General features: G+C 44.2%; 4 protein-coding genes across 14 annotated transcripts in view; 1 reads left to right on the top strand and 3 right to left on the bottom strand.

Moving 5' to 3' along the window:
* The window catches only part of wwc3 (WWC family member 3), a 57,050-nt gene extending 49,015 nt beyond the window's left edge, over positions 1 to 8,035 (bottom strand). For 5 of the 7 annotated variants that reach the window (XM_042056495.1, XM_042056496.1, XM_042056498.1 and 2 more), the window contains exon 1: positions 7,549 to 8,034. In XM_042056495.1, coding sequence (XP_041912429.1) covers positions 7,549 to 7,694 — 146 coding nt within the window. In that variant the 5' untranslated portion in view covers positions 7,695 to 8,034. Of the gene's footprint in view, positions 1 to 4,791; positions 4,833 to 7,548 lie in introns of all 7 variants that reach the window. The other 2 variants (XM_042056500.1, XM_042056497.1) reach the window with 2 other exon arrangements.
* Positions 8,036 to 10,965: 2,930 nt separating this feature from the next.
* cldn33b (claudin 33b) lies at positions 10,966 to 13,814 on the top strand. The gene has a single exon (XM_042056502.1). The coding sequence runs from the start codon at positions 11,278 to 11,280 to the stop codon at positions 11,944 to 11,946; it is 669 nt and encodes a 222-aa protein (XP_041912436.1). The 5' UTR covers positions 10,966 to 11,277; the 3' UTR covers positions 11,947 to 13,814.
* A 3,302-nt stretch (positions 13,815 to 17,116) lies between these two features.
* cldn34a (claudin 34a) lies at positions 17,117 to 19,717 on the bottom strand. The gene is made up of 2 exons (XM_042056883.1): positions 19,558 to 19,717; positions 17,117 to 18,386 (listed from the first exon to the last, which is right to left on the bottom strand). The coding sequence occupies exon 2, from the start codon at positions 18,238 to 18,240 to the stop codon at positions 17,470 to 17,472; it is 771 nt and encodes a 256-aa protein (XP_041912817.1). The 5' UTR covers positions 18,241 to 18,386; positions 19,558 to 19,717; the 3' UTR covers positions 17,117 to 17,469.
* A 2,640-nt stretch (positions 19,718 to 22,357) lies between these two features.
* The window catches only part of shroom2a (shroom family member 2a), a 44,572-nt gene continuing 39,759 nt past the window's right edge, over positions 22,358 to 27,170 (bottom strand). For 4 of the 5 annotated variants that reach the window (XM_042112045.1, XM_042112047.1, XM_042112048.1 and 1 more), the window contains 4 exons: positions 26,058 to 26,726; positions 25,264 to 25,438; positions 24,290 to 24,562; positions 22,358 to 23,825 (listed from right to left, as the gene is read on the bottom strand). In XM_042112045.1, the coding sequence (XP_041967979.1) occupies positions 23,553 to 23,825; positions 24,290 to 24,562; positions 25,264 to 25,438; positions 26,058 to 26,726 (1,390 nt within the window). In that variant the 3' untranslated portion in view covers positions 22,358 to 23,552. The remainder of the gene's footprint in view (positions 23,826 to 24,289; positions 24,563 to 25,263; positions 25,439 to 26,057; positions 26,727 to 27,170) is intronic. The other variant, XM_042112046.1, reaches the window with a different exon arrangement.

Genomic DNA, 27,170 nt, shown 5'->3' with positions numbered 1-27,170 from the left:
CAGGCTCCGGCTGCGCCTCTCTCATCTTCACACACACTAATGCCCAAGGCCCACCCCACCCCACCCCAGAAATCAGTCTGAAGGCAATTCAGGGACGACATGGGAGACTGGTGGCATAGTGGCAGAGGATCGTGTGATTGACTTGAGACAACAATATTCTTTCTTGCTCTGTTTAATAATTGCTAAATAGTCTTTGGGTGATGCGTGTATAGTATGAGCACAACAAACATGCATGCAATCACACACACACACACAGATACCATACATGCATGTATGCCAACACATTCACACGCAACAACTTGGTAGGTACAGTATATACCCATGAAAAGCAGGGAGTGTGGCGGGCAGTTTACTAATCCTCTTCATGCTTCAGCTCCAGCCTCACCTCGTTCCTTAGACCCCGAGGTGTGAGGGCTCTTGACAAACGGACTGTAGAGCCACACAAGGGTTGGCGCAGCACGGCTGGAGCATCCTGCTCGGCTAGCATTCCTGGCATGGTCGGCATTACCCATGAGCATACACACCGGAGCATGGGCCAGACCAATGGAGTTGATTAACACATGCCAGCCTCACACAGCGTGATCTCCTGTCCCAGACAAAGAAACCTGGGTGGATTTGACTTCCTGGATCACAATGTCAGTCGTGCTAACGGAGAGGTGTATGGCCTGTTTGCCCCCCCCCCCCCCCCCAGTTAGTCTTCTTTGTCAAGTCAGCAAAGCAGCTCAAGGGACCTGATGACTGATGCACTTAACAGCCAAACATAACACGCCTGGACGTCAATCAGAGCCAGCGAGTTTGTGGAAGCCAAACTGTTTTCCAACAATGAAAAATTAGTGTGGCTATAGCCACAAGTATGAATCAACAAGTCAACAGAGGAATTGTGAATTCTGACAGGTCTATGAATACGGGAGTCGTGCCATTTGGACGGCAACATCTCAGAAACCAAAAAAAACTATTTCAACAAGCAGGAGGTCAACTGAGGTAGGGTTTCGGTGTTGTACATGGGAAATAAAGCTAATAAAAACTGAATTACAAGCAATTCATTTTGAACTTGGGAAATGCTCCCATAATCTGAAAAGGCAGAAGAAGGGGGAAAAAAAAAAAAAAAAAAACACCCCTCACCTGAAGATTCACAACGCACTGCCAACAAGCAATCCTGTGTTTGTTGACACAGCGGCAGTTTGGCATTTTTAGGAGTTTCGGAATTGTCTGGCTTCCTGTGTCAGGATCCAGCAGTGAATGCCGGGAGGGAGGGGATGAGGGAGGGGAGAACATTCTGGACAATAAGGCCTTGGGAAGACTGGGCCGAAATAAGGGTCGGACCGGCCATTAGGTCTTCTTCTGGAGAACAGAATTGAGGACTTTCAATGCCATACACATAGAAATCAAAAGGGCTTTTAATCATGTTGTATATTCAAGTCCTGGTGTGTGACAGGAGGCTTGATTAGTTCTCAAAAGAAAAACAGACAGAAATAGCATAAATGAAACAAAACAGGAACAATAAACCATAAAACATAAAACAATAAGTAATTTGTCTTTTAAGGGAACATAATATCATGCTACACCAACTAATACTACACACACACACACACACACACACACATGTACACACACACACACACACACACACACGCGCACACACGCACGCACGCGCGCACACACATACACACAGCATAACAGTGGATGTAACAATAGCATATTTGCCAGCTCCACCATCCTGCTGGAAACAAGAGGAGAAAAAAAACAGCACCTCAATAATAAAAACACCTAGAGAAGCAGAAATGGTGGCAGGAGGGGGTTGAGGGTTTCAGTGTCTGTGAATAACCTTTCGGCGGTGGCAGTCCGGCTCCCCTCTTTCCAGAATAATTGAATTTGGTGTGCTTTGTGGCCACGTATAAAGGCCTCCCTTTGCGGAGCGCCAGGCCGGCAGCGGCCCTTACATAACAGAGCTAATAAAGGAGGCTGGTCGGGACCGGGGCCGGCGGCCGAGGCAGAGCAGGGCAGTGTCAGTGGAGCAGCGGGCAGCTGAGCGGACTGGAGCAGAGCTGAGCACAGCGGCAGGAGGGGGACAGGGGGGAGACACACACACACACGTGGGAACTGCCTCTGTTGGGCAGCTTTGTCTGGGGCCACTGGTGGACAGAAGCACCCGCTCGCCCCAACTACCCCCCCCCCCCCCCACGCCAGCACCGGGTGTTAGTGTAGGCATGCCTGACATTGTACTCATTCCTCAGAGACAAAAACCCTCCCTCATCCCACAAAACACGTTATCTGCAGGGGATTGGTGGTGGTGGTGGGCTTAGCCTGGCCTGAGAGGTACCTTAGATAGGAGGGCATCAACAGTAGAGGAACTCTTGTTCAGAATATATAGCTCTATGGATGTAGATGTACTTCATTTCTATGGACGTTGATATAGACCGAGGTCCCAGAGAAAGATTTTATTACGAAAACGTTGTTAGGAATGCCGGGCATTCCCCAGATATTAGCACATACATACGTATGGGATCTACAGAGTAAGATCAATGAACAAATGTATATTTACTACCAGGTGCATATAAGTACTGTACAGTATGTGTGTATTTAAGTGCATATTTAAATATGTGTATTAATGACTTTGTTCAGAGTCAGTGAGAAAGAAAGCTAGAGTAAGGGAGAGTTCCACTATGTGTTGGAACGAAGTCCTCTTTCACAGGATGGCTCCAGTGGTTTCCAGGTGACTGTGCAGTGAATTCACATGCAGATCCCACTTTTCACTACAAGCAGTCACATAGCCAGTGCCACGTAATAAAACCATCCCTCTGCTGCACATCAGGCCTCCACACCACCACCACCACCACCACCACCACCACGCTTTCACACCAGCGGCCACAGAGCACATCTGACCGCCCAGTTCCAGGGGACAACACTGACAAACAATGCTGCTGGACAATTCTCTGGCAAACTGTGGCGGCCAACAAACAACAAGGGTCCTAACACACACACACACAGTGGTTCACTAAAAGCATGCGCCAAAGGCAAGAGCTCAGCAGACCTGTCCCATGATGCCTAAAACGAGTGTAGCAACACCAGGACTAATAAATAAACACTTACTCTCACTCTCGCCTTTAAGACAGTTTTTCTAGTGAGAAGAATCTGCAAATGGGGGGGGGGGGGGGGGGGGGGGCGGGGAGGGTGAGGGAAAGACATGTCAAATGACCAAGGGAAACAGGACTTCATGGTTGACTTCTGACATAAAGGGTCATTTAGCCAAGCCAAACTATGGTCGACGCAATTTTAAATCCCCAGACACTTGTAAATAGCCACGAGATGCCACAGTCCTGTCCTTTAAACCAGCTGAAGATAAAACATCTCAGAGACAGCTCGTGCTGACAGTGTCTGCCTTAATAGCCACTGCCTCCATGCCTGTGTATCCAGGCCTTGGCGGGTAACATGAGATTTTTGTCAAGAGTCCTATCAGCCGCAAGTAACAAAGGCCTGTAATCATATGACTCCGGGTAGGGGAGTAGGGAGAGGTTGGGGTGGGGGTGGGGGTGGGGGTGGGGGGCCGGGGCGGGCTAAAGTCGTTGAGCCGATCAGGTTTTTCTTATCTAGATTCCAGTCAGCTACTCAGCTCCTAGCAAACAAAAACAAAAGGAAAAGGAGACTAGGTGCAGAATCACAATGAAGCCAACCAATACTACACCTGCTCAGTCAAGGCAATCTACTGCTTTATAATAACTGCCTGGTATTTGTTGATCCTTTACTTTTGAGAGATGAGCACTAAAAGGAACTTGTTAGTGAAGAGTACAGTAAACCTACAGTAGCAGCCTACAGATACAAGAAACTCTTCTGATCGCTGAGCTGTGATCCCACACTTAAACCTATTATTGATGACCCTTTCTTCAAACTTTCCATAGCACAGAAGCATCATGCCATGAGAAGATTTCTGACGTACACTCACCTCCTGTCTTACCAGGCCTCCTGGTCTAGTCGTAGACTGACCTCACCTCACCTTAAGGAAATCCACTTGGACTTGGTGTAAAAATGAGACTAAACAGTGGGCTATTGAGGAGATTTATGGTGTCAGGAAAGCAATACAAAGATGGCCAGCTGACTGGTGATGAAGCCCATAAAGAAGTCATGACCCCTTTTCACAGATTATCTTCACACATTCCCCATGCCTGGTTCTTACCCTTAGGGAAGGAGTTCATCAGTCAAAGGTTTGAGGACAAAACTCTTCAGAAACAAAGCACCTTAACTGCTTCTCTGGACTGCATTCTACAGTTAAGCCTAGTCTCCTTTCTTGTGACAGGCGAAACACACAGGAGATCCACTTTCAGTCACAATCAATGCCACTGTCTGGAACGGCACAGTTTTCACAACACTGTCCCTCATGTCCAACCCTGGTTTCTATCCATCATCTTGGCTTCTCTCTGAATGGGTGTTAGACATGTCCATACATATTACTCTATAAACCTGTGGTAATTGATACAACATAGAGCACTGGCTACTCGCCATCACCCACACTGGCTATTGATTGCCATCTCACATCACTCTGGTAACCCAATGAATGAGCTGGCTGTCAAAGTGACACAAACCAACTGAAACTGTGATAAAGCACTGGACACACAATACCATATATTTTTGCAAAGATCATCTAGTCAGAACATAAAATAGTCTAAGTGGTCCAATTCAATTCAATTCAATTCAATTCAATTCAAAGCACTTTATTTGTCCCCAGGGGTCAAATAGCAATAGTACTCTGCTCTGTCATTATAAGGATTACAGTAGCCCCATAAAGAAATTACTTACCAATCTCATGTCTGTGTGTGGAATGTATGCTACCTCCGTGTCTAAAGTAGTCAAGTAAAAAAAGAGATATGGGTCTTCATGACTTGTAAGTGACATGCGTCACAAGTGACGCCTTCAGAGGAAACTGGGTTGTACACAATCTATACAGCTGAGCTGATCAGCAAGCTGGCATTCTGCCAGTAACAACCATAGCAAAACAAAGCTGTGAAAATGATAAAAGGCTCACATGTCAAACTTTTTGTTAAAAACTACCTCACTTGTCTAATGAGCCTTAGAATTTTGAGTAGATGTGCAGCTCAAAAAGGGGTTCTGCCTCTTCCACACCATGAGTTTCAGAAATATCCTCCACCTTGATAGGACATTACAACAGTGCACATTCAATACAATATCCACCAGTACTCTCTCCAGGATGAGCTCTTCCATGGACACTCTGAAGTGTACATGACCTGCTAAGATGGGGCTAGGGAATCCACTTTTAAGGTTCCAGGCTACACAGGTAACATATATCACTTGGGATACTAAACCTTACTTGTTATTTAAGACTAATGTCGGTGAAAAGTGTTTTTACACATGAAAGTGCAATGTGTAGGATTGCAAAGGCATGGAAAGAATTTAAAAGTATGTGCATATAATCATATAGATTATTCACAGGGATTCTTTTCTTGCAGGCACGAGAGCAATGCCTGGCATTCACACATCTTTTCACGAGCTGTCAATCTAAAAAGGTGATCGTGTGACGAGGTGCTTCTTGTGAAGAAAACAAAAACAACACAAAAGCATTTGTTGGTCTTTTAACTTCACTGCCTGCTAAAGCTCTAAGACAACCCAAAGAGACATGCTTAGTGAAAACCGAGCTAGTTGATAATGCTCTTCCTCGGAATACAATGGCATTCAATCTGCCACTGACTCGTCGTCGTACTGAGGCCCAGCACACTCACTCAGAGGTGCTGAAATTGTTGCTCATTGTTTTAAGTCAATGACCACAGCTCGACAAAAAAAAAAAAAAAACGAGCTGTGACCTTGCCAGTGGCAGCAAATCCCTCCCATTGAGCAGAGACCCGGAGCTCGGTGAGAAGCGATGTGTTCAAATGGCCCTTGCAAAAAGCCTGGTTTTAGCTCGTTTCTAGGCTGAGGAAAACACAGCACATCCTTACGGCTTTCCCACTGGCCCAACTGGCATTCCTCACATATTTGCACATGGAACTCTGGGAGCTGCAGTTCAATTCTCCCTTTCATATGGGCCTCTGTTTGCATTAACATTTTTACTACATAAAACATTTTGTTTTCTTTGAGAAAAAAAAACAGCCCATACACTTTTTATACCCTTCACATTAATAGCTCCTCTCTGGAGCATTGAAAAGACTACTTCCATTTGGTTGTGTGTGAACAGCCACACAGGAAATCTGGAGAGGTAACAAAACTATTTGTGGGTGATGTTGATTCTGTCTTTTATACACCATCAACCAGATGCTCACTGTAATTCAGTCCCATTAATGTCAAAACTCTGATTGTACATATTGATGACAGCAGCCTTCAGCAACTGTCAGTAATCTCAATGAACACCAAAGACTAGAAAAGGCAACTGTCACACACCCAGAGGAAATCCCTGTTAAGCTTATACAGTGTGGCATAAATGTCAGTGGTTAAGATAAACACAAACATTATGGCACAGATTTAGACAATGAGATCTGTTTGCCTGTGATTAGTGGGCCTACTTAAGAGAGAAAGACTGATAAAATAGCCTACTGATCATGACTGAATGGTTGTCTGGTTATAGTCTGAACTTCATTGTTTTGATTTTAAATGAGGTAGAAAGAACCTCTTGATTGGATGTTTCTTCTTTTTTTTTGGCCATGTCAAATTACTATTATTTTTGTAAGTTGCTTCCAATAATGTCATCATGCCATGTCAAGTCGAAAGCAAATCTCTGCTTGTACTGAAAAGGAGACACTGTGCTTGAAATAGGCTTTGGGTACTCGGCCATATTGTGCATATTCAAAGGGCTTTTCATACAGGGTCTCCAAATAGCATGAATTATCTTGCTAGGCTACTCCAAGATCCTTCGTCTTCCTCTAGAGGAGTATTGAAAAGGAGGACAAAGGGGAAATATGTTTTGGAATGATCAACAGAAAAAAACAAAAACTGACCAGCAGAAGCTTAGTCAAGATGTCAGGGGTGGTTGAAAGGGAGCACCACACGTTGCAGAATTTGCGGAGGTGTCCTGACAATCCGTGAAAAACACCCACCGTCTCCAGTCAACACAGCTACAGTTAAGATCCCACACTGACATGTCTCGCTAACAACAGTGAACGATTTCCACAGCACTCGTTTATCCCATCCATTGCATAATATCATGAAGGTTACCCAAAGTAATACTTTGTGTTTAGTTTATTGACTATATAAAACGCCAACAACCAGAGAATAACAAACTTGAGATATGCAATTAGGCTCAATTGGGTGTCCAAAGTGCTTTAGTGTTCTTTGTTTAGCCTACCTCACCCCTTATCACTTCACACAAAATGTAAGGATTTCGCAAAACATATGGCCAGTCTTATCAGGCACAGGATTTGTGGTTTTGGGCTAGCTATCAGTTCTGAACTTCTTTGGCTACTTTCTCATCATCACAAGCCCCCGCCCTCAAGCCGTAGACTACTCTGGATGCGATTGATTAATGCTTAACGACTTAAATCGACAGCGAAATCACAGGGGTTTCCCTGGTGGAGCAGCGGAGATTTATTGATCACAGCGAACATTTACCTGTCTCTTGGGTCAATCCAAGAAGTTTGTCGAGTGTTGTGGTCAATGTAAAAAACTCTGCCATCGTAATCCCGTGCTTCCTCCCAGCCCGCGGGCAGTGGCAGCTCCGAGCTTTCTCTTCGCTTGTTGCTGCTTACCCACGGCATAGCGTTGGGATGGTTGAGGGGGATATCGCCAGCGCCAGACCCCCTGCGTTTTCTCCAAAAACAACGACCAGTCTTTTACTGCATTACAAACATTTTCTTTCCGTGGTTTAAACGACGAAAGTACAAAACAACTGAAAAATACACAAGTAGTAAACGACGCAGGCTAGCCTGCATCCACTATCCAAAAAGTTTTGCGGCGTTCTCATGACTCTTCAGCGTCGGTCCTCCATGTTTGCCTCTTCGAACATAGGCTACTTCATTCCGTGGTGTCCATATTCGGGCAAAGGATATTTGCATAAGGGGTGCCCACGAGACAGAACGTAGGATTAAAACGAGCCCGCTGGTCCAATAGAGTGAGTCGCATGATTTTGGCATTTTAGTGGCAGAAGAAAAGGTAACTAGTTTAAGAATAGCCGATTGAATAGTCAAGTAGAATAGTAACAAACAAAGTATCCTTTATGCGTATGAAATGCCTTATCGTAACCTTCATGATACTTTGTTAAACACAAATCGTTACATTCAGATATTTTTAGGAGTGAAGGGTGAAATTAGCCTAGGCTACTGACTTTGTAACCTACAGATGAAGTTTATGTTTCACTAAATATAAATAAACACAAAGAAGCCCAATTTTTTTTCCATAATCCAGAACTACTTTTGTTTTATAGATGATTTATGTCATTTTAATAGTGTAGTTGTCTTAATTACAGCAGTAGGTCATGTTGGTAAGATTATATAAATAGCCTATATATCATAATGGATTAAGATAAACTGTGGTTGACAAATGGGGAAAAATAGTGTTTGACTAGTGTTTGAGTGTTTGAGAGTAGCCTAATGTAAGAAGATGGAAATGTATGTGACGTAGGAGCGCCCCCCGGTGACTATATGCCTACGTTTTCAGTGTATAGGCCTGTCTGCATGTTGTCCCTGTGTCTCTGTTGTTGCCCAATTTTATATACAGTAGGCTACAGCGTTATATTAGGTCTAATCTTATATTAACGTTATATTAGGTCGATCCAAATACATTTTAACATTTGTTTCTTTATAGACAAACTCAACTATGGACTAGGCAACAGAATATGTATTCATACATCATGTAGGCTACAGTCAGTATATCATATATAAACTGTGTTTTTGCTTGATTTCCAGCCATTCAACATGGGAGACATTGCACTTTAATGCCCCCACCTGGCTCCAAAGAGAAACTGACCATGGACGACTGTCAAGAGTTAATCATAATGCATTTGGTGAATGTAGTAAAGAAATTAATTACCACAATTTAACAATGAATTACTGTAATTAAGTAATTAGGTGGTACAGAATGCATGGAAATGGAAATGAATGTGTCAAGACTATGTCCTATTAATCTGACATCAAACAAGCCAACAAATAAATGCATGATGTTTCATCCTCTCTCACTCTCTATGTCTCTCTCTCTCTCTCTATCTCTCATGTCTGTATTTTAAAGTTGGCTCTATCATAGTGTGAAGTTAAGTTAGTCTAAGAATGAATGCAAAAGCATCACATTAGAGTGATTGTGCCAGCACACACTGTAAGCTTATAATATCAGTGAGCTGCTGTAAATCTCTTGCAGTTAAACCATTCATTACAGCCGATTCTGTGGGAGAAAAGGCAAGCCTCAAAGCAAGCTAATTTAACTGTTCCAACATGACTACACATAGTTGTTTAGATTTTCCTTTGAAACAGCAAAATACCAGGCAGATTCATTTAAGGAAAGATCGATGTTTCTGACCCACACATTTTGCACAGTAACACCAGGTTGCATTGTTCCTATTTAATCTCTTGTTAGTCCTATGATGGGTGGCCATACATGTAAGAGATTTGTTGACACGCAAAGAAATGCTTAGTGTTATTTACTGCCATAGTTGTCTGAGAATTTGGCTCCATAAAAAAATACTTAGTACTTACCTGACTAGATGACTTTTATAGGTTTCCAGACAATATGACTGTTGCATAATGATTAATAAACACATTTTAGTGACGCAGTGTACATTAATAGTTATGGTGAATGTGTGTGTGTATAAAAGTATGAATAAATGTTCAAGGTATCTGACAGCATTTTATAAGAACAAATGTGATGATGATGTTGATAATAATGAGTTAGAGGGAATAATGTGTATGTGTGTGTGTGTGTGTGTGAGAGAGAGAGAGAGAGAGAGTTTGCATGTTAGAGGACATTTTTTCATACCAATAATTTAATCCGCAGCCTCCTACTGTCAGACATTGCATCTCACATGCACAATACATACTTTTGTTTCCACAAGCTCCTCAATCACATGCTTCCAAATAACCCCCATTCCCAGCAGCAGAGTGTTGCCACTTCACATGAAAGGTAGGACAAACATTCCCTCCCATTATCAAAGCAAATCTTATGAGCTGCAGTGTGGTGTTTTCATTATGGTAGTCTCAATTACTATGCTTTGTTTCAGTAGTATTGTGTTGGATTATTGCTTCTGGAGGCAAAATTTATAGCAAATGGTAATTGTTAAAGGCAAGGACAGTGGCAAGATTGCTGTAACACAAATCTTACAAAAATAATCACAAAATTGTAACAATGACTGCTTGTTTATGTGTTTGCCAATCTGAAGTTACAGAGCATCATATTTCCTAAGAGTCCTGTTTGAAATTAACCACTGAATCAAATAAAGCATGTGCTTCACTGTGGTAAGCAAGCATCAAAGACTCCTTGGTGTGATGCACATTGCAAATTTGGCATGCTCTCCTTAGGAGGCCTATTTAACACGCAGTCACTGGAAAAGCTCTCTCTCTCTCTCACTCTCTCTCTCTCCTTTCTCTCACTCTCACTCTCTCTCTCAACTCCACTCTTAGCTTTATTTTTTTAGAATGAAGTGCAACAAGCAAAATAATCTCAGCCCCCCTCCCCCTCCTCCTCCCCACCCCCTTTAACAAGAGACAGTGAACAGAAATGACAAACATGCAAACAAGGGGGAGGGAAACTATGCACAATCCCTGACTCTTGTAATGACAACAATCTGCATTTTAATAACATCCTGTCTACACTTTAATGACGTCCCGTGTGGCCGACGGAGTGTTCGGAGAGGTTCAGCAAGGAGGGGGGTGTGAGTAAGCAAAGCACTGGTTGGCCAAGCAAAGCCCTCATCCCACACCCCACCCCCCGCAACAGAGGGCAGAGTGTATAATGTCAAAATGTTGCTTACCTCCTCCCTCTCCTCCACCTCTTCCTCCTCCTATTCCTCTTCAATCGTCACCACCTCCTCCTCCTCCTCCTCCTCCTCCTCCTTCTCCTCCTTCTTCTCGCCACTCAAGATGAAGATCTGCTCTCTTGGAGACGCCTGACAGACAGTGAGGGGAGCTGAGGCGAGCACTGAAGCCCTATTTTTCAAATCGGTACTTTCTCTCTCTCTCTCTCTCTCCCTCTCTTTCTTTTTTTTGTCCTCTCTTCTTTTCTTTCATCCCCTCTCAGTGTTTTTCCCTTCTTCAAAAGCCCAGAGGAGAGGTCTCTCAAGGTCCTACCTGGGTGAGGAGGAAAACAGCGTCGAGAGTCGTCCACTGAAGGGGCCACCACTACCACCACACGGAGACCATGGGCAACCCGTGCATCTGCGCCCTGGAGCTGCTGGGCATGCTGGTGGGCTCCGCGGCCTGGTTCTGCTCCCTGGCCACCATGCTCCTGCCCCAGTGGCTGACGCTCTCCACCGAGCTGCTGCCCACGGAGAGCTTCGAGCAGGGCCTGTGGGAGACGTGCGTGGTCCAGGAGATGGGCGGTCTGGAGTGCCGGCCATATGACACCATCCTGGGCCTGCAGCCCGAGATCCAGATGGCGCGCATCCTCATGTGCCTGTCTCTGAGCACCAGCCTGCTGGGGCTGCTGGTGGCCGTGCCCGGCCTGAGCCAAATAAAGAGCTGCCAGGGCGAGGAAGGCCACTGTGCCAAGCGAGCGCTGAAGATCATCGCCGGGACATTGTGCGTGGTGTCCGGCGTGGTGGGGCTAGTGCCCGTGTCAGTGGCAGCGCACACGACCGTGGTGAAGTTCTTTGATGAGCGGGTGCCTGAGGTGATCCCGCGCTGGGAATTTGGCGACGCCATCTTCATCGGATGGGTGGCTGGATTCCTGCATGTGATCGCAGGGGTGCTGTTCATCACATCCTGCCCAGGATCGAACCGAGGCCAGGCGAGATTCACGCAGCACCACCGCAGACAAGAGGTCAGGACTATCCACAGCTCACCTAGGAAGCATTCCGAGTATGTCTAAGCCACTCCAGCTCCGAGCCCAGTGCATGGGGAGAGGGGTGGAGGGACCCTTCAGCCTGGATCCAGTATGAAGTTTTTATTGAGCTGAAAGACTAAATACTGGCAAACATTTTCAGTTTAAATGAGTTCAGATCACAGTTGTTATTTTAAATCAAAGAAATTGGAGTGGTTGCTGATCATTTCTGCTCAGTATTCTGAGGACAACACCTTTATTTTTGGTTGTTAATGTTTCAACTGGTCTTCTTTGTGTCAGGTAATAATTCTTTTTTTAACTCACTCTGCATGCGCTTCATTCAGTAAAAGTCATTCATAGACAAATATGTATGTTATCATATTGAGTGGCAGTATATACTCAGTAGTTCACGCACCAGCTCAAACATGTTATTATTTCATTTGCTGTACAAAGATCCTCATATTTTGCTTTTTTTATTCTTATGACCTGTGAGTTTAATAATGAACTTTTGTTTTCTTAGACTGCCAACATACTTTTATTGAATCTGACGATAGGAGACTTTCTTGACATAATGTTATACATTACACATATAATCTACTGTGTTGCACTGTGTAGCAGTTGAGAAATTTAATGAGATTGAAGAACATCAGAATGAAACATCCATTGAAGAAATATGACTTTATGATTACTGTATGTATCTTAATGTAAATTATAATTATTGTACAGTTATTTGGACACATAGGCCAACTAGAGCTACAGAAACCACACAGACATTTTACACACTTAAACAAGCACACAAGCACACAAACACACAAACACACACTCACACACACACACACACAAACACACATACATACACACACACACACTAAGTGGTGGAAAAAACTACAATGTGTAGTCATGATTTATAAAGAGTTCACAGCTTAATTTGAATATGGACTTTTAATATGATTCTGAGACATCTGTTTGCTCAAAAGCTCTCTTCTCAGTGTAGGGTGTGGTATTATTAAGCTTCAACACCTTACATTTGCATACACTCTAAGGTTGGTGAAGGAGAGCAACCTCTCCATGTCAAATACAACTGGACAACTTAACTTTAAGTGGATTTAAAGTAGATCTAACTCCTGCTAGCAAGCTGTTACTACAATATAATTTCTCTGGCTCTCCAGAATAATTTGACTTTGCACATTCACGCCAACCTCATACATTTTCCATGAAAGGTTTGATGTGTATCAAAAACACCTAAATGGAACCTTCAGGAAAAAAATGTAAAAAAATAGCTAATTTACATTTTCAACATTTTTGAGATTTATATCAGGTCTAATTCAATATAAGCCTTCATGGCAGGGAAGTCCATATCAAGGAAGCAGCCAAACAGTCATTTAAAAGTGTCCTTGCGGTGTTGTGAAAAACTCCTGTCCTGAGCCTAATTGCCTCTGATTTCTCCCTTGTCAGTCACCAGGATAAGCTGCATTTAACGATCGCTCTAACGAGCAGCACGTCCTGTGAAGAATGCAGGACAGACTGCCCCTCCACCTTCTCCTTAAAATAATTACACAAACCTGCCAAGGTCAGACGGTTATATGGCTATTTCCTTTTCTCTTTTCTCTTCCCCCCTTGTGCCGGTCTCTCTTACTCCAAGGGACATGGATGATATGGTCATTGTATTCTTTTTTTTTAATTGCATTCTAGTTTACGCACTCTTGTATAAAGTTTAAATAGTGCACTCTGAAAGAATTGTTGTTATCTTTTGTTTTCATAGGGTATGTAGGCTATCTCTTCGACCATCTTGTTTCACATAATGTTATAGAAGTAGCGATGTAAGTATAAGGTACATTACACATTTGTCTGTTAATATGTGGAAATTTCTAATGTATAAACAATTTGAGGGCTTGGGTAAAGCTCTTTAAACAGCATCACCACGTGCCTGAACATGGTCAATTATGTCTATGGAAAGCCTAAATGCTTTTGGCTCCTTGATTTGACTTGACCATTCAAGATAATTAAACATTATGTAATGACCCACCAAACCAAAAGACATGGAGGACAGATGCCTCTAAAACTGGGAACCAAAACGACGAGCTCCGGCCAACCGGTGACGTCCCCCGTGTGTCTTGAAGACCTACTGACGCCACTCGACCAGATGAGCCATTAGGACGCACCCGGCCGGCTTCCTGCTGATAGGAACAGCCGCATCGCAGCAAGTATGATTACCCCAAATGGTGTTTATGTATTCGTTGTGTGATTACGACTCCGTGCCTGGCTGCTTGGGGGTCTGAGAGAGCTAGTTGACAGTGACTGAAGACTGTGTATGGGAAATGGCACGGTTCCATCCCCATTAAGGTAACTGTAAACACATTATAGAGGAGCATCTGAGGGCACAATATGAGATGATATCGCATAAATCTGACACATTCCATTGTGATCAATGTCATTCTCTTCACTCAGTGACCGGAGTGCTGATCTGTTTCATCTCAAACAAAATAAACTACTAGCAATAAAATGTTTCTCTTTAATTCTTGTCAACTGGGCAATTAAAGAGCAATCACGAAGTTAGCAAATCAGCATGATGACAGTCCACCCACCAAGTATGTCTTCGTGTGCTTTAGCATAAAACATAATTAGAATCGGAGATATTATCACAATGGCGGTTTCAAGCCCGGAGGTGAAGTGGGTGGCCATGGTGAGGGCCTCAGGGGCCTATTGACAGATAAGCTGGCAGGGAGGAAGTGGTAAGGCCTGCCTGCCATGCCAGAGTGGCATGTCTTTGCCAAAGATGCCAAAATAGACATTAATAATGTGTGTTTGGCTCCTGCCCAAGGTCTAATGGTCACGCTCCACACATATCCTCAGCATTCCGATCAAGCTCCTAGTTCATTCCATCCCTTCCACTCTCTATTCCACACAAGGATCATGTGTTGTGTCTAGGCCTATGTGTGCATCTTTGTATGAGTTTCATAGTGTGCACTAAATATATACTTTCCATGTTGCTATTATTATGGTGTTTATAAAAAGGCATAACAGTCCGCGTTGTTGCTTAAGGTTAATGATCAACAAAAGTAAATGACAGTCATAAACTCGATCTCTGAGAGTGCAGTGATGTGAAGGTTATTTTCAGATATACATCTTCCTATCTCCCAATTGTTACACTATGATCTACTGGTAAGAAAGTGAAAACGTTTTCTCAATATCTCAAGAGGCCATCGTAATTGCATCCTAATCTTCCCATGCAAGTTTACGGCTTGACATTTCACATACATGGAAAGGCGACCCTTAGCATATTAAGTAAAAAAGATCAAATGCTATTTAGCAATTACTAGCAAGCAAGTAATAATGTGGTATATCATTTAATTTCCTGGGAATAAATAAGTGATACATAAACTGCACCACAACCACGATTACCAGGAGACACTCTTCACCACAGCCTCGAATGCCATGAGCCATAGTCTATACCACAACGATGATTACTGTACTGTCTTCTCATTACTGATATATTATATCTGAATGGATAAGAAGTTGCTGAGCTAACCAAGATAAAAATTGATTTAACCCTTGGCCCTCTTTTGACTTATCTTTGTAGTTGGAATAATGAGTGAGAGGTAGAATTGCAGTGAATCATTCACTACACCACACCACACCATACCATACCATACTGCCCATACTGTTTCACAATGAATGATAACAAAGATGAAAACAGGAGAGAGAGTTTATGCAGTGTGACTGAACGGATGTTTTTCTTTCTCTCTGTTCAGCTCCAACGTCACTATTCTTGCTCAGACCTCCTTATGGTGAGTGTTTTGGTTGGTGGAGCATATATATATGTCTTCCTATGTCAGAACTTTCCAGGTTCCCCTGAAGTGGCACAGTCGTCTGCCTTAATTTGAGCCGTACCACATCATAGTAGTACTGACGTCAATGCCGAGCCTGGCAGGTCCATCCACTCTGCAGTGGAGCTGAGCAGGATGGGCTCAACAGGCTCTTTTGTTCTGAGCCCTTGCCACCCCCGGTGCAGAGAGAGAGAGAGAGAGAGAAAGAGAGAGAGAGACTCTGACCTCTCATTGGGCAACAATCACAAGTTGTGATGGGAGGCTCCGTTCCACCCCGAGAGCATCACGACGACAGGCCTCACCGCTCTGCCAACAACAGCCTCCACTCGGCGAGTCACGGGAGTAAAATACCTCAGGCCCGTGAGAGAGGCCCCAAGCCAGGCAGAGAGGGAGGAGGAGGGGATGCCTCAGTCCATGCCTACTGTCTGTCTCTAGGTTTCACGTTTGGACAATGAAACTATACAATTTCGGTTTTAGAAGAAGCCCTGATGACAGGGCAGAGAGAAAAAGACTCTCATGATTTGTTGGTTTGAATTGGCTTTTGTCTAATTGCCACTAATAGGTCCCCAAACCACAGCTATTAGAATGCACCATGATTTATGAACTATAGAAATCGGAACTTTAATTGCCACTATTACAATACAAAATAGTGGGATGTAAAACATTATTTATAATGGGACAAACACCCTGATGAGATTTATTTCAAAGAACACTGTGCTGTCGGCGCAGCAGCATGCCAATTCCCCACTGGATATAAAATCAATTTTAATTGGCAAGAAATAATTTCCCCTTATTGTATGATCCAGGGGGATTAGGCGGTTTTGTAACAACAGCAAATCATGTACTTCTCACAGAGATTGCTGTCGAAATTAATATTTAATTTTGATAAGATTACATTTTGGCACGCCTGAAAACAGGAGTCAATGAGGGCCAGCGGAGGACAAAAATCCCTAATAAGAGCCGACATCGCTCAGGGAGGCCCTGGCAGACTTCATTAGGCTCCCCAGCGGGGCAGGCCATGGCCAGCATGGGGCACTTGGGTAATTGTGCTCACCTTACCTAACGCTGGACCCCATCTCTCTTAAAGATTATATCACCCATACTAGCGCTGACAACTGTAAAGTTTATCTGGTGTGCTGTGAGGGAGAATGACTGAGCCTCAGCGGTGTTGTCCAGACTAGAAACGGACACTTTGCTGAATCAAGAATGAAAACTGATTGCAGATTGCATGAAAGCACAAAAAAATGATTTAGTGGATAAATTCCAAACTAAACAGCCATATTTATTTATCAATAAACAATATCAAATTCCACAGTAATTCCAAACTAGTATATCCCCAAAAATAATGAGATCCATAGACAAACAATAGACTCATATAATTCATCCCCGAGTGAATTTAATTTCCCTTTAATTTGTATTATGAACTTGACTGTTTGTTTTGAAATATCTTCATGAAATAAATACATTTGAGCAGAGGAAATTAGTTCTGGATTGAACACTATCAGAGAATGAAATGTAACGTGTTGGAGAGCTGAGAATGTACTGATCCATTCAAAAGTCATAATAAATCTGTGCAGGCAGGCAATGTGCAGCAATCTTTCACATCTAAAGTCCTAGTGTAGCACTGTTGCAAAATAAGAGGTGGGACTGTTTAGCATTCACAGCTTTTATAAAGTAAGTGTCCAATTTCTCAGCCTGAGAACCACTCAGGTTCTCCATTGCTACCTGGAGTTGATGGTGAAGATCAGTTTTCTTCTAGTTCAAAGGCTGGGTTGTCCTTCCCCTCATTGGCACTGATCTCTTCTCTGCCCTCAGTGATAGACCTTAGGCCCACAGACGACCAAGGCTTTGAGTCAACAAGGTAGCCGTTACCCTCCGTGCTGACCTCAGCATTGGGCTGCTGGTCCTTCTTGGGGTACCTGTAGACAAGGAAGAGCAGTCCGCTGAAGGCAACCAGGAAAGAGGCCCCGATGCCAAGCCCGATTCCTGAGCCAATGCCCTGGCTCGTTGGGGCCGGAGGGAAGTAATACTCCGGGGGGAAGGTGATGGTGTCGTTGTTCAGCACCGCCACTGTGTTCATTAACAAAGGCACAAGGGAGCATGTGGCCGTGAACAGGTACATCGCCCCCGCGGACCAGAAGGTCAAGTTTATGGCCCGGCGCCTCCCCAGCCCAAAGTAGACCTTCCTCATCCCATAGCCAGCCGTGAGGTTCCCGATAATGCCCGTAACCACGGCCATCATAATGAGAACCTGAGCCAGTACGATGTCCGCAGGGAGGAAGGAGTCTGTGATGGCCAGGGCTTGGCAGTACTCTGCCGTGCTCATGATGTGAGAGTAGAAGCAGGCGCGCCACACGCCCACCCAGGCCACCCCGGAGGTGATGACCGACTTATCGGACACGTACCACAAACGCCACTCGTTGATGCCGGCGCTGCACATGATCAGGATCCAGCCCAGGATGCCCAGTAGCAGGCCCAGGAATTGCAGATGGGCCGTGTGGGCCAGGTAAGCCATCACGCTCGCCGCAAGGGGGACACGGGAAGTTAGAGATCTGGAGATCGCTCACTCACTCACTCACTCACTCACTCACTCACTCTCCAAGGGGAGGCAGCAGGTCCTCTCAGTCACTGAGGACTTCATGAGGACTGAACCTAGAGGGCCTGAGGAAAGAGAAAAGACAGCAGTTTTGAGTGGACATCATTCTGAGTGGACAATAACACTGCCTGTGCCAAGAGAGAAGAGTAAAAATCTGTTTAGAAAATGTGAGTTAAGAGATGTGCATGAAGAAAACAATTTGTGCAGATGTATTTGACTAAAATCCACTCAAATGGATGCATTGCAGTCAATGTTCTACTGGCAATTGCGCAAGATTTTTTAACTTCTCTACCTGAATTTAAAAAGGGGAACTCAACTCAGAAAGACAATGGTTTGTTGTCAAATGCAGAGGTCGGTGCCTCGTAAAAGTAGGAATTACATTTACTGTGTACTAAACATACATCCTTAACTATGATACGAGTTACAACTTTCAGCGAATCCGTCCAGCATTCCTGAGTAAAACCACACACTGAAACAGTGAAACTCAAGCCAGCAGTAAACTCAAGAGAGGCCGGGAGAATCACTGCATGACTGAGTGCACACCTGGGGCTCAGGAATGCCTTAAGCTAAACCTGAAAAGTCATTTACTGTAACTCAGCGCTCCAACATGATGAGTTGGAGATGGGGGAATTGTAACAGTGTGTTAACTCTTCATATGCTGTAAAACTCCAATAAGACAGCACCATGGAACGCTATGGCATACTTGGAAGAGGGCGTATAGTGGCAACCTTCCTGTCCGGAAATATACTTCCCCTTTTCTCGGCACAAGGCATCTAAACCACTTACATTGGATAGACAGTGAATAATAATGTGAATAATAATGCAAAATCGATTGAGGAACATTAGTAGATTTAACTATGTTTACATTTGAGAGGTTGTGATGTAATCATTTTAATTGACGGTAATATAGCACACCCTATCTGAAACTTGGGTTCCAAGAGGACATTTATCTCTTGATAGATAGATAGATAGATAGATAGATACTTTATTGATCCTCAAGGGGAAATTCAAGGAATCTTGATTCTTATCACCATTCCTAGCAGGTTGGAGCGGCCAACACTGAGAGAGCAAAAAGACAATTATTAGAATTGTCATTAGAATTATTTTATGCTACACTTCCCTAATCTCCAGTGATACATAATTGCCAGAAATGGATGGCGTCAAAAGCTAAGAGAAACACAATAAAAAAAACATTTAAACAGAACACAGAAATGAAAAGAAAGAAAGTTACCGTACCTTTGACAAGATGGAGCTCTTGAAATTCAGTGGTGGACAGTAAACTGCTACCGAAACAGCAGGACACGAGGTAAACACAACTGGCTGCTGTTTTCAGAGCAGCGCTTGGACAAAGCCCCTTTCCAAAGTAACACGCTCAGAGTCAATATAGCCTGGGTTAATGATTGACTTACCATTAAACACGGCATCTCCAAAGCAGAAGGGGAGGGGTGTGCCGCATCAGGTGACCTTTATTGGTAGCTCTACACCTGCTCTTATGACACTACAGCTGTATACACAAGTCATATTGGTCAGATCAGGTGCATCTGGACTAAGTATGAAATTCAAATGATTTTATTTTGCTAGATAAGTATATATATGTACACACACACTGAAATGCAACTATGACTACATGGTAAGTTTTACAATCAGGCGTGCCTTGAACTTGTCAAGGTCTCACTTGTTCTGTGTTAGGGCCTTAAGAAACTGTTAAATATTACACCACCTCATTGCATTGCACTGTAGATAAAAATGGAAATGTATTTCATTGTTTTAAAAGGGGTGTGTGATTGCTCACTCAAGTAATTGCCACTACTTAAGTATGGGCGATATAGGCATACTTACGGATGTTAACCTTTATTTTGTGAACTGTACTAAAGCACTTAAGGCTCAATATAATTTAAATAAATGTTATCACACATTCCATAACACACACACACACACACAAATGAGTCTATCTCTTATGCTGAATGCAATGTGAAGCTAGATTCTGAGATTCTGGTAGTTCCTCTATATCTAATGTCAACCTAACTGGACTTTCCAGTTATCATATATCAAGAGGACGAGTACAGGAACCTGGTGGATGACTTTGTGCAATGGTGCAGGCTCAACCATCTGCAGCTGAACCCAAATACCAAGGAGATGGTGGTGGATTTCAGGAGATCTAAGCCACCTATGCTGCCAGTCTCCATTGAAGGGGTCAATGTGGAGGTGGTCAGCAAATAAGTACCTGGGGATACACATGGACAATAAACTGGACTGGTCAGCCAACACAGATGCACTGTATCTGTGTTGTGCACTGTATCTGTATATCTTGAATTTACCCTTGGGGATCAATAAAGTATCTATCTATCTATCTATCTATCTATCTATCTGTCTATCAGAAAGGGCAGTCAGCTTTATTTCCTGAGGAGGCTGCGGTCATTCAATGTCTGCAGTAAGCTCCTCTGGATGTTTTACCAGTTTGCCATAGCCAGTGTCCTCTTTTATGCTGTGGTGTGCTGGGGAGGCAGCATTAAGAGGGACGCTGGGTGACTGAACAGAATGGTAAGGAAAGCTGGCTCTGTTGTTGGCATTGAGCTGGAGTCACTCACAACAACTGCAGAGAAACAGACCATGAGCAGGGTGCTGGCGATCATGGACAATGACTCAATAAACAGAGGAGCATGTTCAGTGGCAGACTTCTGTCACTGTCATGCTCAACAAACAGGTTGATGAGGTCCTTAGTCCCCAGGGCCATCCAACTTTTCAATGGCACACAAAAGGGGAGGGGAGAAATGGACTTTTCAGCATGAGCCCATCTCTCTCAGCCCCTACCATCATATCACTTATTCCTCACTGATCACTGCGCCGGGATTAGTGTGTGCTTCACCTCACTGTGTGCTGAGTGTGTTTCACTAATTCACGGATTGGGATAAATGCAGAGACCAAATTTCCCTCACGGGATCAAAAGAGTATATATACTTATACTTAAAGTATATTATTTTTCTTGTTTGTTTTAAAGCAATTCTATTGTGTTTAATTCACAACCATTGCACACACTCCAACATAGCACCTTATCATGGTCAATGCATCACATGGTCAGTCCATACCAGACCTTTGTAATCACTTCACATGCTCTTTCATTTTTACATTTCTGTGAGTGATTTCTATGCATGTGAGATATGGGTGCATATGCGTGTTTGTTGTGTTATGGTTGTATAAGCTACTGAAAAACTCTCTCTATCTCTCTATCTACAGTGATGGCCAAAAGTATTGGCACCCATGCTAAAGTTGACTGAAAAGAGGAATATAAAATCATCTTTTGGAAATTGATCTTAATGCCTTAAGTGAAAAATGAGAAAATATCTAACCTTTAAGGACACCAATTTTCTTAGTGAATGAATAATGTATAATAAATAAATAAATGTTCTTCCTTAAAATACAGGGGTCATAAGTATTCCCACCCCTATGTTAAATTACCATAGAGACAGGCAGATTTTTATTTTTAAAGGCCAGTTATTTCATGGATCCAGAATACTGTGCATCCTGATAAAGTTACCTTGGCCTTTGGAATTCAAATAGCCCCACATCATCATATACCCTTCACCATACCTAGAGATTGGCATGGGTGTTATTTCAGTTAGCCTATTAGCTGGTTGCAAATCAAACTAATTAAAACTATTAACTATAGTTATAATTAACTATTAATTAACTATTAAAAATAAAAATCTGCCTGTCTCTATGGTAATTTAACATAGGGGTGGGAATACTTATGACCCCTGTATTTTAAGGAAGAACATTTATTTATTTATGATACATTATTCATTCACTAAGAAAATTGGTGTCCTTAAAGGTTAGATATTTCCTCATTTTTCACTTAAGGCATTAAGATCAATTTCCAAAAGATGATTTTATATTCCTCTTTTCAGTCAACTTTAGCATGGGTGCCAACACTTTTGGCCAGCACTGTATCTATCGATCATCAAATGCATGATTTCGAATTTAGAAGTTATGATGGGGCATGGAAGACAGAGAGGAAATAAAACACAATGAGACAAGGAACAGAGCGAAAGGCAGCTGGTATTTTATAGACAAGTATTGAATCCACAATGGAGTAACATGGAACGGTTTTAGGCAAGTCTCAGGTTACGTAGCAATGTAGCAATTACAGTAAGAGTTAATGCAATGTTAGAGATAAGCAGCTACTCAAAAGTGATTGACCGATGTGATACGTTTGGCCTGGCTAAAATCAGGTGTGTGGGGGAAAAAGGACTACTGTAGCCTACTCTAATTTATGTACAAGTTTAAAAGGGCTACAATAAATTACTAAAAAAAACATGGATTTCATTTTATTTTGCGTTGTGATGTGACACAAAAAGACAGAACAATGTGGTATGAAATAATGCACCATCTAAGAGTCTTGGGTTGTTTTTTGGAGATGTGCTGCCCTGTTGAAAAACCATCAGGCTTCAGTGGTGTCCCTGAATAAGATTACTGAGTGTGAGAGCGACATTGAACATCATGATGAATCTGAAAAAAAGAGAACCGTGGGCCCTGAAACTCACTGAAATGACCTTAGTTCACTTTCTCAGATGTGTGTGTGTGTGTGTGTGTGTGTGTGTGTGTCTTAGTGTCTGTGTATGCGTTTGTGTGACAGACATGTAGACACACAGCTTTAACAATGTAACATGTGGTCAGTCAGACGCGTAAGCCCATCTCAACATTGCCCTCTAGTGGTCAGAAAGCTACTTATATTTTGTGAGAAGCCGAGCAGTGGTTTGTCAAGAGTGTAGTTCTTCTGTGGTCAGGAGCACTGTCTGCCGAAGTGCCCTAAAGGTGCAAAATGTCTCAACCCAGACAGCTCAGTTCAGTTCTATTCAGTTCAGAGAGGGAGCTGTGGCTAAGGGCTGTTTCTTTGTAAGATATGGCAGTTCTTTCCTCTGCCCAGACAAATAAGATGAGCTACACAGTGGTTGGTGCGGGGGTCAAACTGTGGTCAGGGAGCAGAGTCAGTTAAGCACTCAGTGGCGTCTGAACAACATCAGACCATGTCTGGTATAGATTGAAAGGGCTGAGCCCAGTCAAGATGGGGTGGGGGTCACAGAGGAGGACAGGAAGTAGTCCAGACGGAGGTCTGGATGGAATGTCGGACACACAAGCTGTGGTCGAAATGCAAAATGTTCACTCATTCACTATAGGGAGTGAGTGAGTGAATAAGTGAACATTTCGAATGCGGCTCCTGTCTAGAGGTCTCCTCAGATGGGCAGCCTCTGGTCCAGCGGCAGGCTGTCCATCAGACATTTGAGCTGCTCGTCGCCCAACTTGATCTTGTCCTCTAGCTTGCGCTGCTCGATGATGAGCGCCGACTTCATCTTGACAAAGTGCTCATAGTCCGCCAGGCTCTCCTCGTCCAGGTAGCTGGCCAGGATGTCGTAGACCACACGCTCACGGCGGTCCAGGTTCTCCTTCAGCTCCTTGGCGTCCTCGTGCTGTCGGATCAGCAGCTTGCGCTTGTCCGTCAGGATCCGCTACAGAGGAACGAGAGGGACACACAGTTACTAAATGACCCAGACCCAGATCTGGACAATTGCAGGACAAAAGACTGCTCTAATTTGACCCACATCCTTTCCTCATGTTATTATTTTTTCTTCAGATTTTTTTAGACCAACCTTACTTGCCATCCATGATTTTATCCCCTGGGTCTAATTTCTGCTCCATTCACCTGCTATAGCAAAACTAACACCCAGTGCAGCTCTTTCAGAATACTGACTCCATTCAGAGACCTCTTTCCCCCTTCTCAGTTTCTATCCCCTAAGCCTAGCCTTTCTTCCTCTTGCACTCTGTCCATCACTATCTCCTCTTTCCGCCATTCAACCACTCTTCATCCTCTATTCCTCCTCCCTCTCTCTTTCCATCTCCTCAGTCTTCTCTTTTCCGCATCTGTCTTCTCCCTCCCTCCCTCCCTCCCTCCCTCGTTCTCCCCTCTACTCACCCTCTCCTCAGGTGAGGCGTCCTCCTCCAGGCTGTTGAGGGCGTTCTCCACGCGTGCCAGCCGCCCAGAGAGCGACAGCAGCAGGCTCACCACCTTGTCCAGGTCGCCCACGAACATACGGAACTTGTCCAGCTCGTTGGGCTTGCACACCTGCTGCACGGTGACCTCCACCTCCTGGCCCAGCGCGTTGTTCTCCTCCACGTCCTCTTGCAGGCTCTCGCGCGCCTCCCGCAGCACCTGCAGCTTGCGGCTCAGGCTGTCGATCAGCTCTTGCTGTTGTGTGGGAGACAGAGACGAGAGGTCATTGACCATCATTAAAGGTGCTCTTAGCGATGTTAACGTCTCTTAACATCACTTCTGTTGACTTTCAAACAAAACAGAGAGCTAGCTCGCTACTTCCTCCCCCTCCCTCCCGTGCTGCTCCCATGCAATTGAAACTCTCGCTAAACGCGCATCTCGTCTGTGATTTGCGGGAACAGTTTGTTATGTTTTTTTGGGCTAGGTTTGCCCAGGTTGTTTTTGTTGCCGTTTTTGGAGCCTGGACATCCACAGAGATCGCATTTTTTTACAGTGTATTCAGGACACAGACAGCTAACGGTTGGTTAGGTGATGCTTGCAGTAAGTGACATAAAATGTTTTAGCCTAAAAAACCTGTGGCATCGCTTAGAGCAGTTGAAAATGGAAACTGGGGGTTTTGGGTGGAGAGAGGTAGTGAGAGAGAACACTCCTGATTTGCTGTTCATGAGCATACACAATACATTGGAGGTGTATACAAATGACAAACTAAAAAAAGATTAGACAGTGAGTGAAAATAAAATGAAAGAAAGACAAAAAAATAAATAATATTCTAAACTGTGAGACTCCAAAAGCTTCAGTGTTGACAAACAGTGGATGAATGACAGGGGAATGACTAAACGAGTAATAAAACAAACACGGGCCCAACTTGAGTGACAGCAGTGACTGGTATCCAGTACCTTCTTATTGGCCAGTTCGTGGTCAAGCTCCTCCTCTGAATCCTCCTGCTCTTCACTTTCCTGCTGCATGTCCTTCATCTTGATAAGGAGCTCTGCCTTGGGAGCGGACGTGCTGTAGTAGGTGGAACTGGTCGCCAGGGCAACGGCGCCTGCCATGGTGCTCTCCTCCGCTTTCCTGAAGTAAACAAGATCAAAGAGTGGTCAGGCAAAAGAGGCAACAGATACAAGGGCACTGAACTCTACCAACAGAGGTTATGTTATGACTATCAGACACATACAAAACTGTTCAAATAAACATTTTTAAACAACTTCTAGCAAAGAAAACGTGACTAAAAGAGAATGCAATTAGTCAATGCGCATTTCTTGATTCTGCCAGCAGGTGGCCTCAGTTGTCCAACTGCCTCAGTCCTGATTGATACACCATTCACATTCCATATAGCATATTCAACAGCCAAAGGAAATCAAGGAGTGATGTCATTCATTAAAGGAAAAACACAATACCAAAAAACTAAACTAGACCTTCAGAGCTTTTTGATAAATTGACCCCTCCATTCGAACCCACCATCAAAGTTTCTGGCATAAATACAGGTGGACTGATTATGAATATAAAATAGTTCTAAAAAAAAAACAAGAAAATGTCAATCTTGATCCATCTTCAGTATCAAAATCTGACTGTATAATCAGCTATTAAAAAGGCTAAAGCAGCAATCTAAATCCATCCGATGTTTTAGCATTATGAATTTGATGTTGCCCAAACTGCCCAGTAGTACGGTGTAGAGTAGAAGCTTGCCCACCTTTCCTCCGAGCTCCGGGGCGAGGCCTGCTTGGGGGCCGCCTTCCTCCGCTGGAGGGCCCCCTCCAGCAGCTGGTCGCCCTGGGGGAAGAGCCCCTCCATCAGGTCCATAGTGGTCTTCATCTTGCTCTGGTCCAGGATGTCAGCCAGGGACTTGTCCTTGTCGATGATGTCCCTCGCCAGCTCATCCCTCTTCTCGTCCTCCGCTGACCGCAGCCGGGTGCTGATGGACATTGCTGGGACCCCGTTGCTGCTGGGGTGAGGGGCGTGGTGGGGGGCATCTGTCGGCGGTGCTGCTGGGGCCTCCGAGGGCCTGTGCTCGGCCTGGGGGCCCTTGTGCGGGTCTCTCCTGGGCTCAGACGGCTCCCTCTGGGCCCCCATGTCGGCGGCAGACCTGGGCTCTGGGCCGTGGTCCCTCTGCTGTCGTGAGTAGGCACTGAAGACGGAGTACGACTGCTCGGGGCCGGACAGGCTGGTCAGGTGAGTGGCTCCAGGGCCCAAGGGAGCTTGAGGGGCCTCTCTGCCTGTCCCGCTGGCCCCACCACCACCACCAGCTACGTTGTGAGGGTGGAGGTACTGCCTGCTCTCCTTCTCCGTGTCGCTCTCGGCATGGACGATCTTGATGGGCACTTTTCTGGCAGCGCTGTTGTCCTCACTCACCCTCTCCATCCTGTCATCAAAGCAGCCAAAAGGACACACAAACATAAGCACTGAGCTTTAAGCTCACCATACATCCACCCATTTAAAAAAAAAAAAAAAAAAAAAAAACAACCACCCAGGAAAAGGGCTGTAAAATGAGCCAATAATAATGCGAAATAAAATAATTCCTTTGCAAAGGTCAGCCTAGGACGCGGCACAGACCACAGCATTAAATGTGTCAGTTAGGAATGGCTGAGGAGCCAATTCCCCAGCAGACTCTTCAGAAGCAGGCGCACAGTACAGTCAGCGGGGAGAGCCCATCCATACGGAGAAACTGATTAAGAGTCATATGACATGATGACATTAAGGCGCTCTCCTCGCTTTTTTTCTCTCCCTCTCTCTCTCTATTTTTCTCTCCCTCTCTCTCTCTCTCTCCATTTTCCCATGCCCAACGTCCTGGCACGCCAAGGCTGCC

The sequence above is a fragment of the Alosa sapidissima genome, chromosome 12 (assembly GCF_018492685.1).
Source record: "Alosa sapidissima isolate fAloSap1 chromosome 12, fAloSap1.pri, whole genome shotgun sequence".
Taxonomy (NCBI): Eukaryota; Metazoa; Chordata; class Actinopteri; order Clupeiformes; family Clupeidae; genus Alosa; species Alosa sapidissima.
This window is presented reverse-complemented; position numbering and strand designations above follow the sequence as displayed.

Excerpts from the sequence above, each read along its gene's own strand:
- cldn33b (XM_042056502.1), top strand. The coding sequence starts at position 11,278 with ATGGGCAACCCGTGCATCTGCGCCCTGGAGCTGCTGGGCATGCTGGTG.
- cldn34a (XM_042056883.1), bottom strand. The coding sequence starts at position 18,240 with ATGGCTTACCTGGCCCACACGGCCCATCTGCAATTCCTGGGCCTGCTA.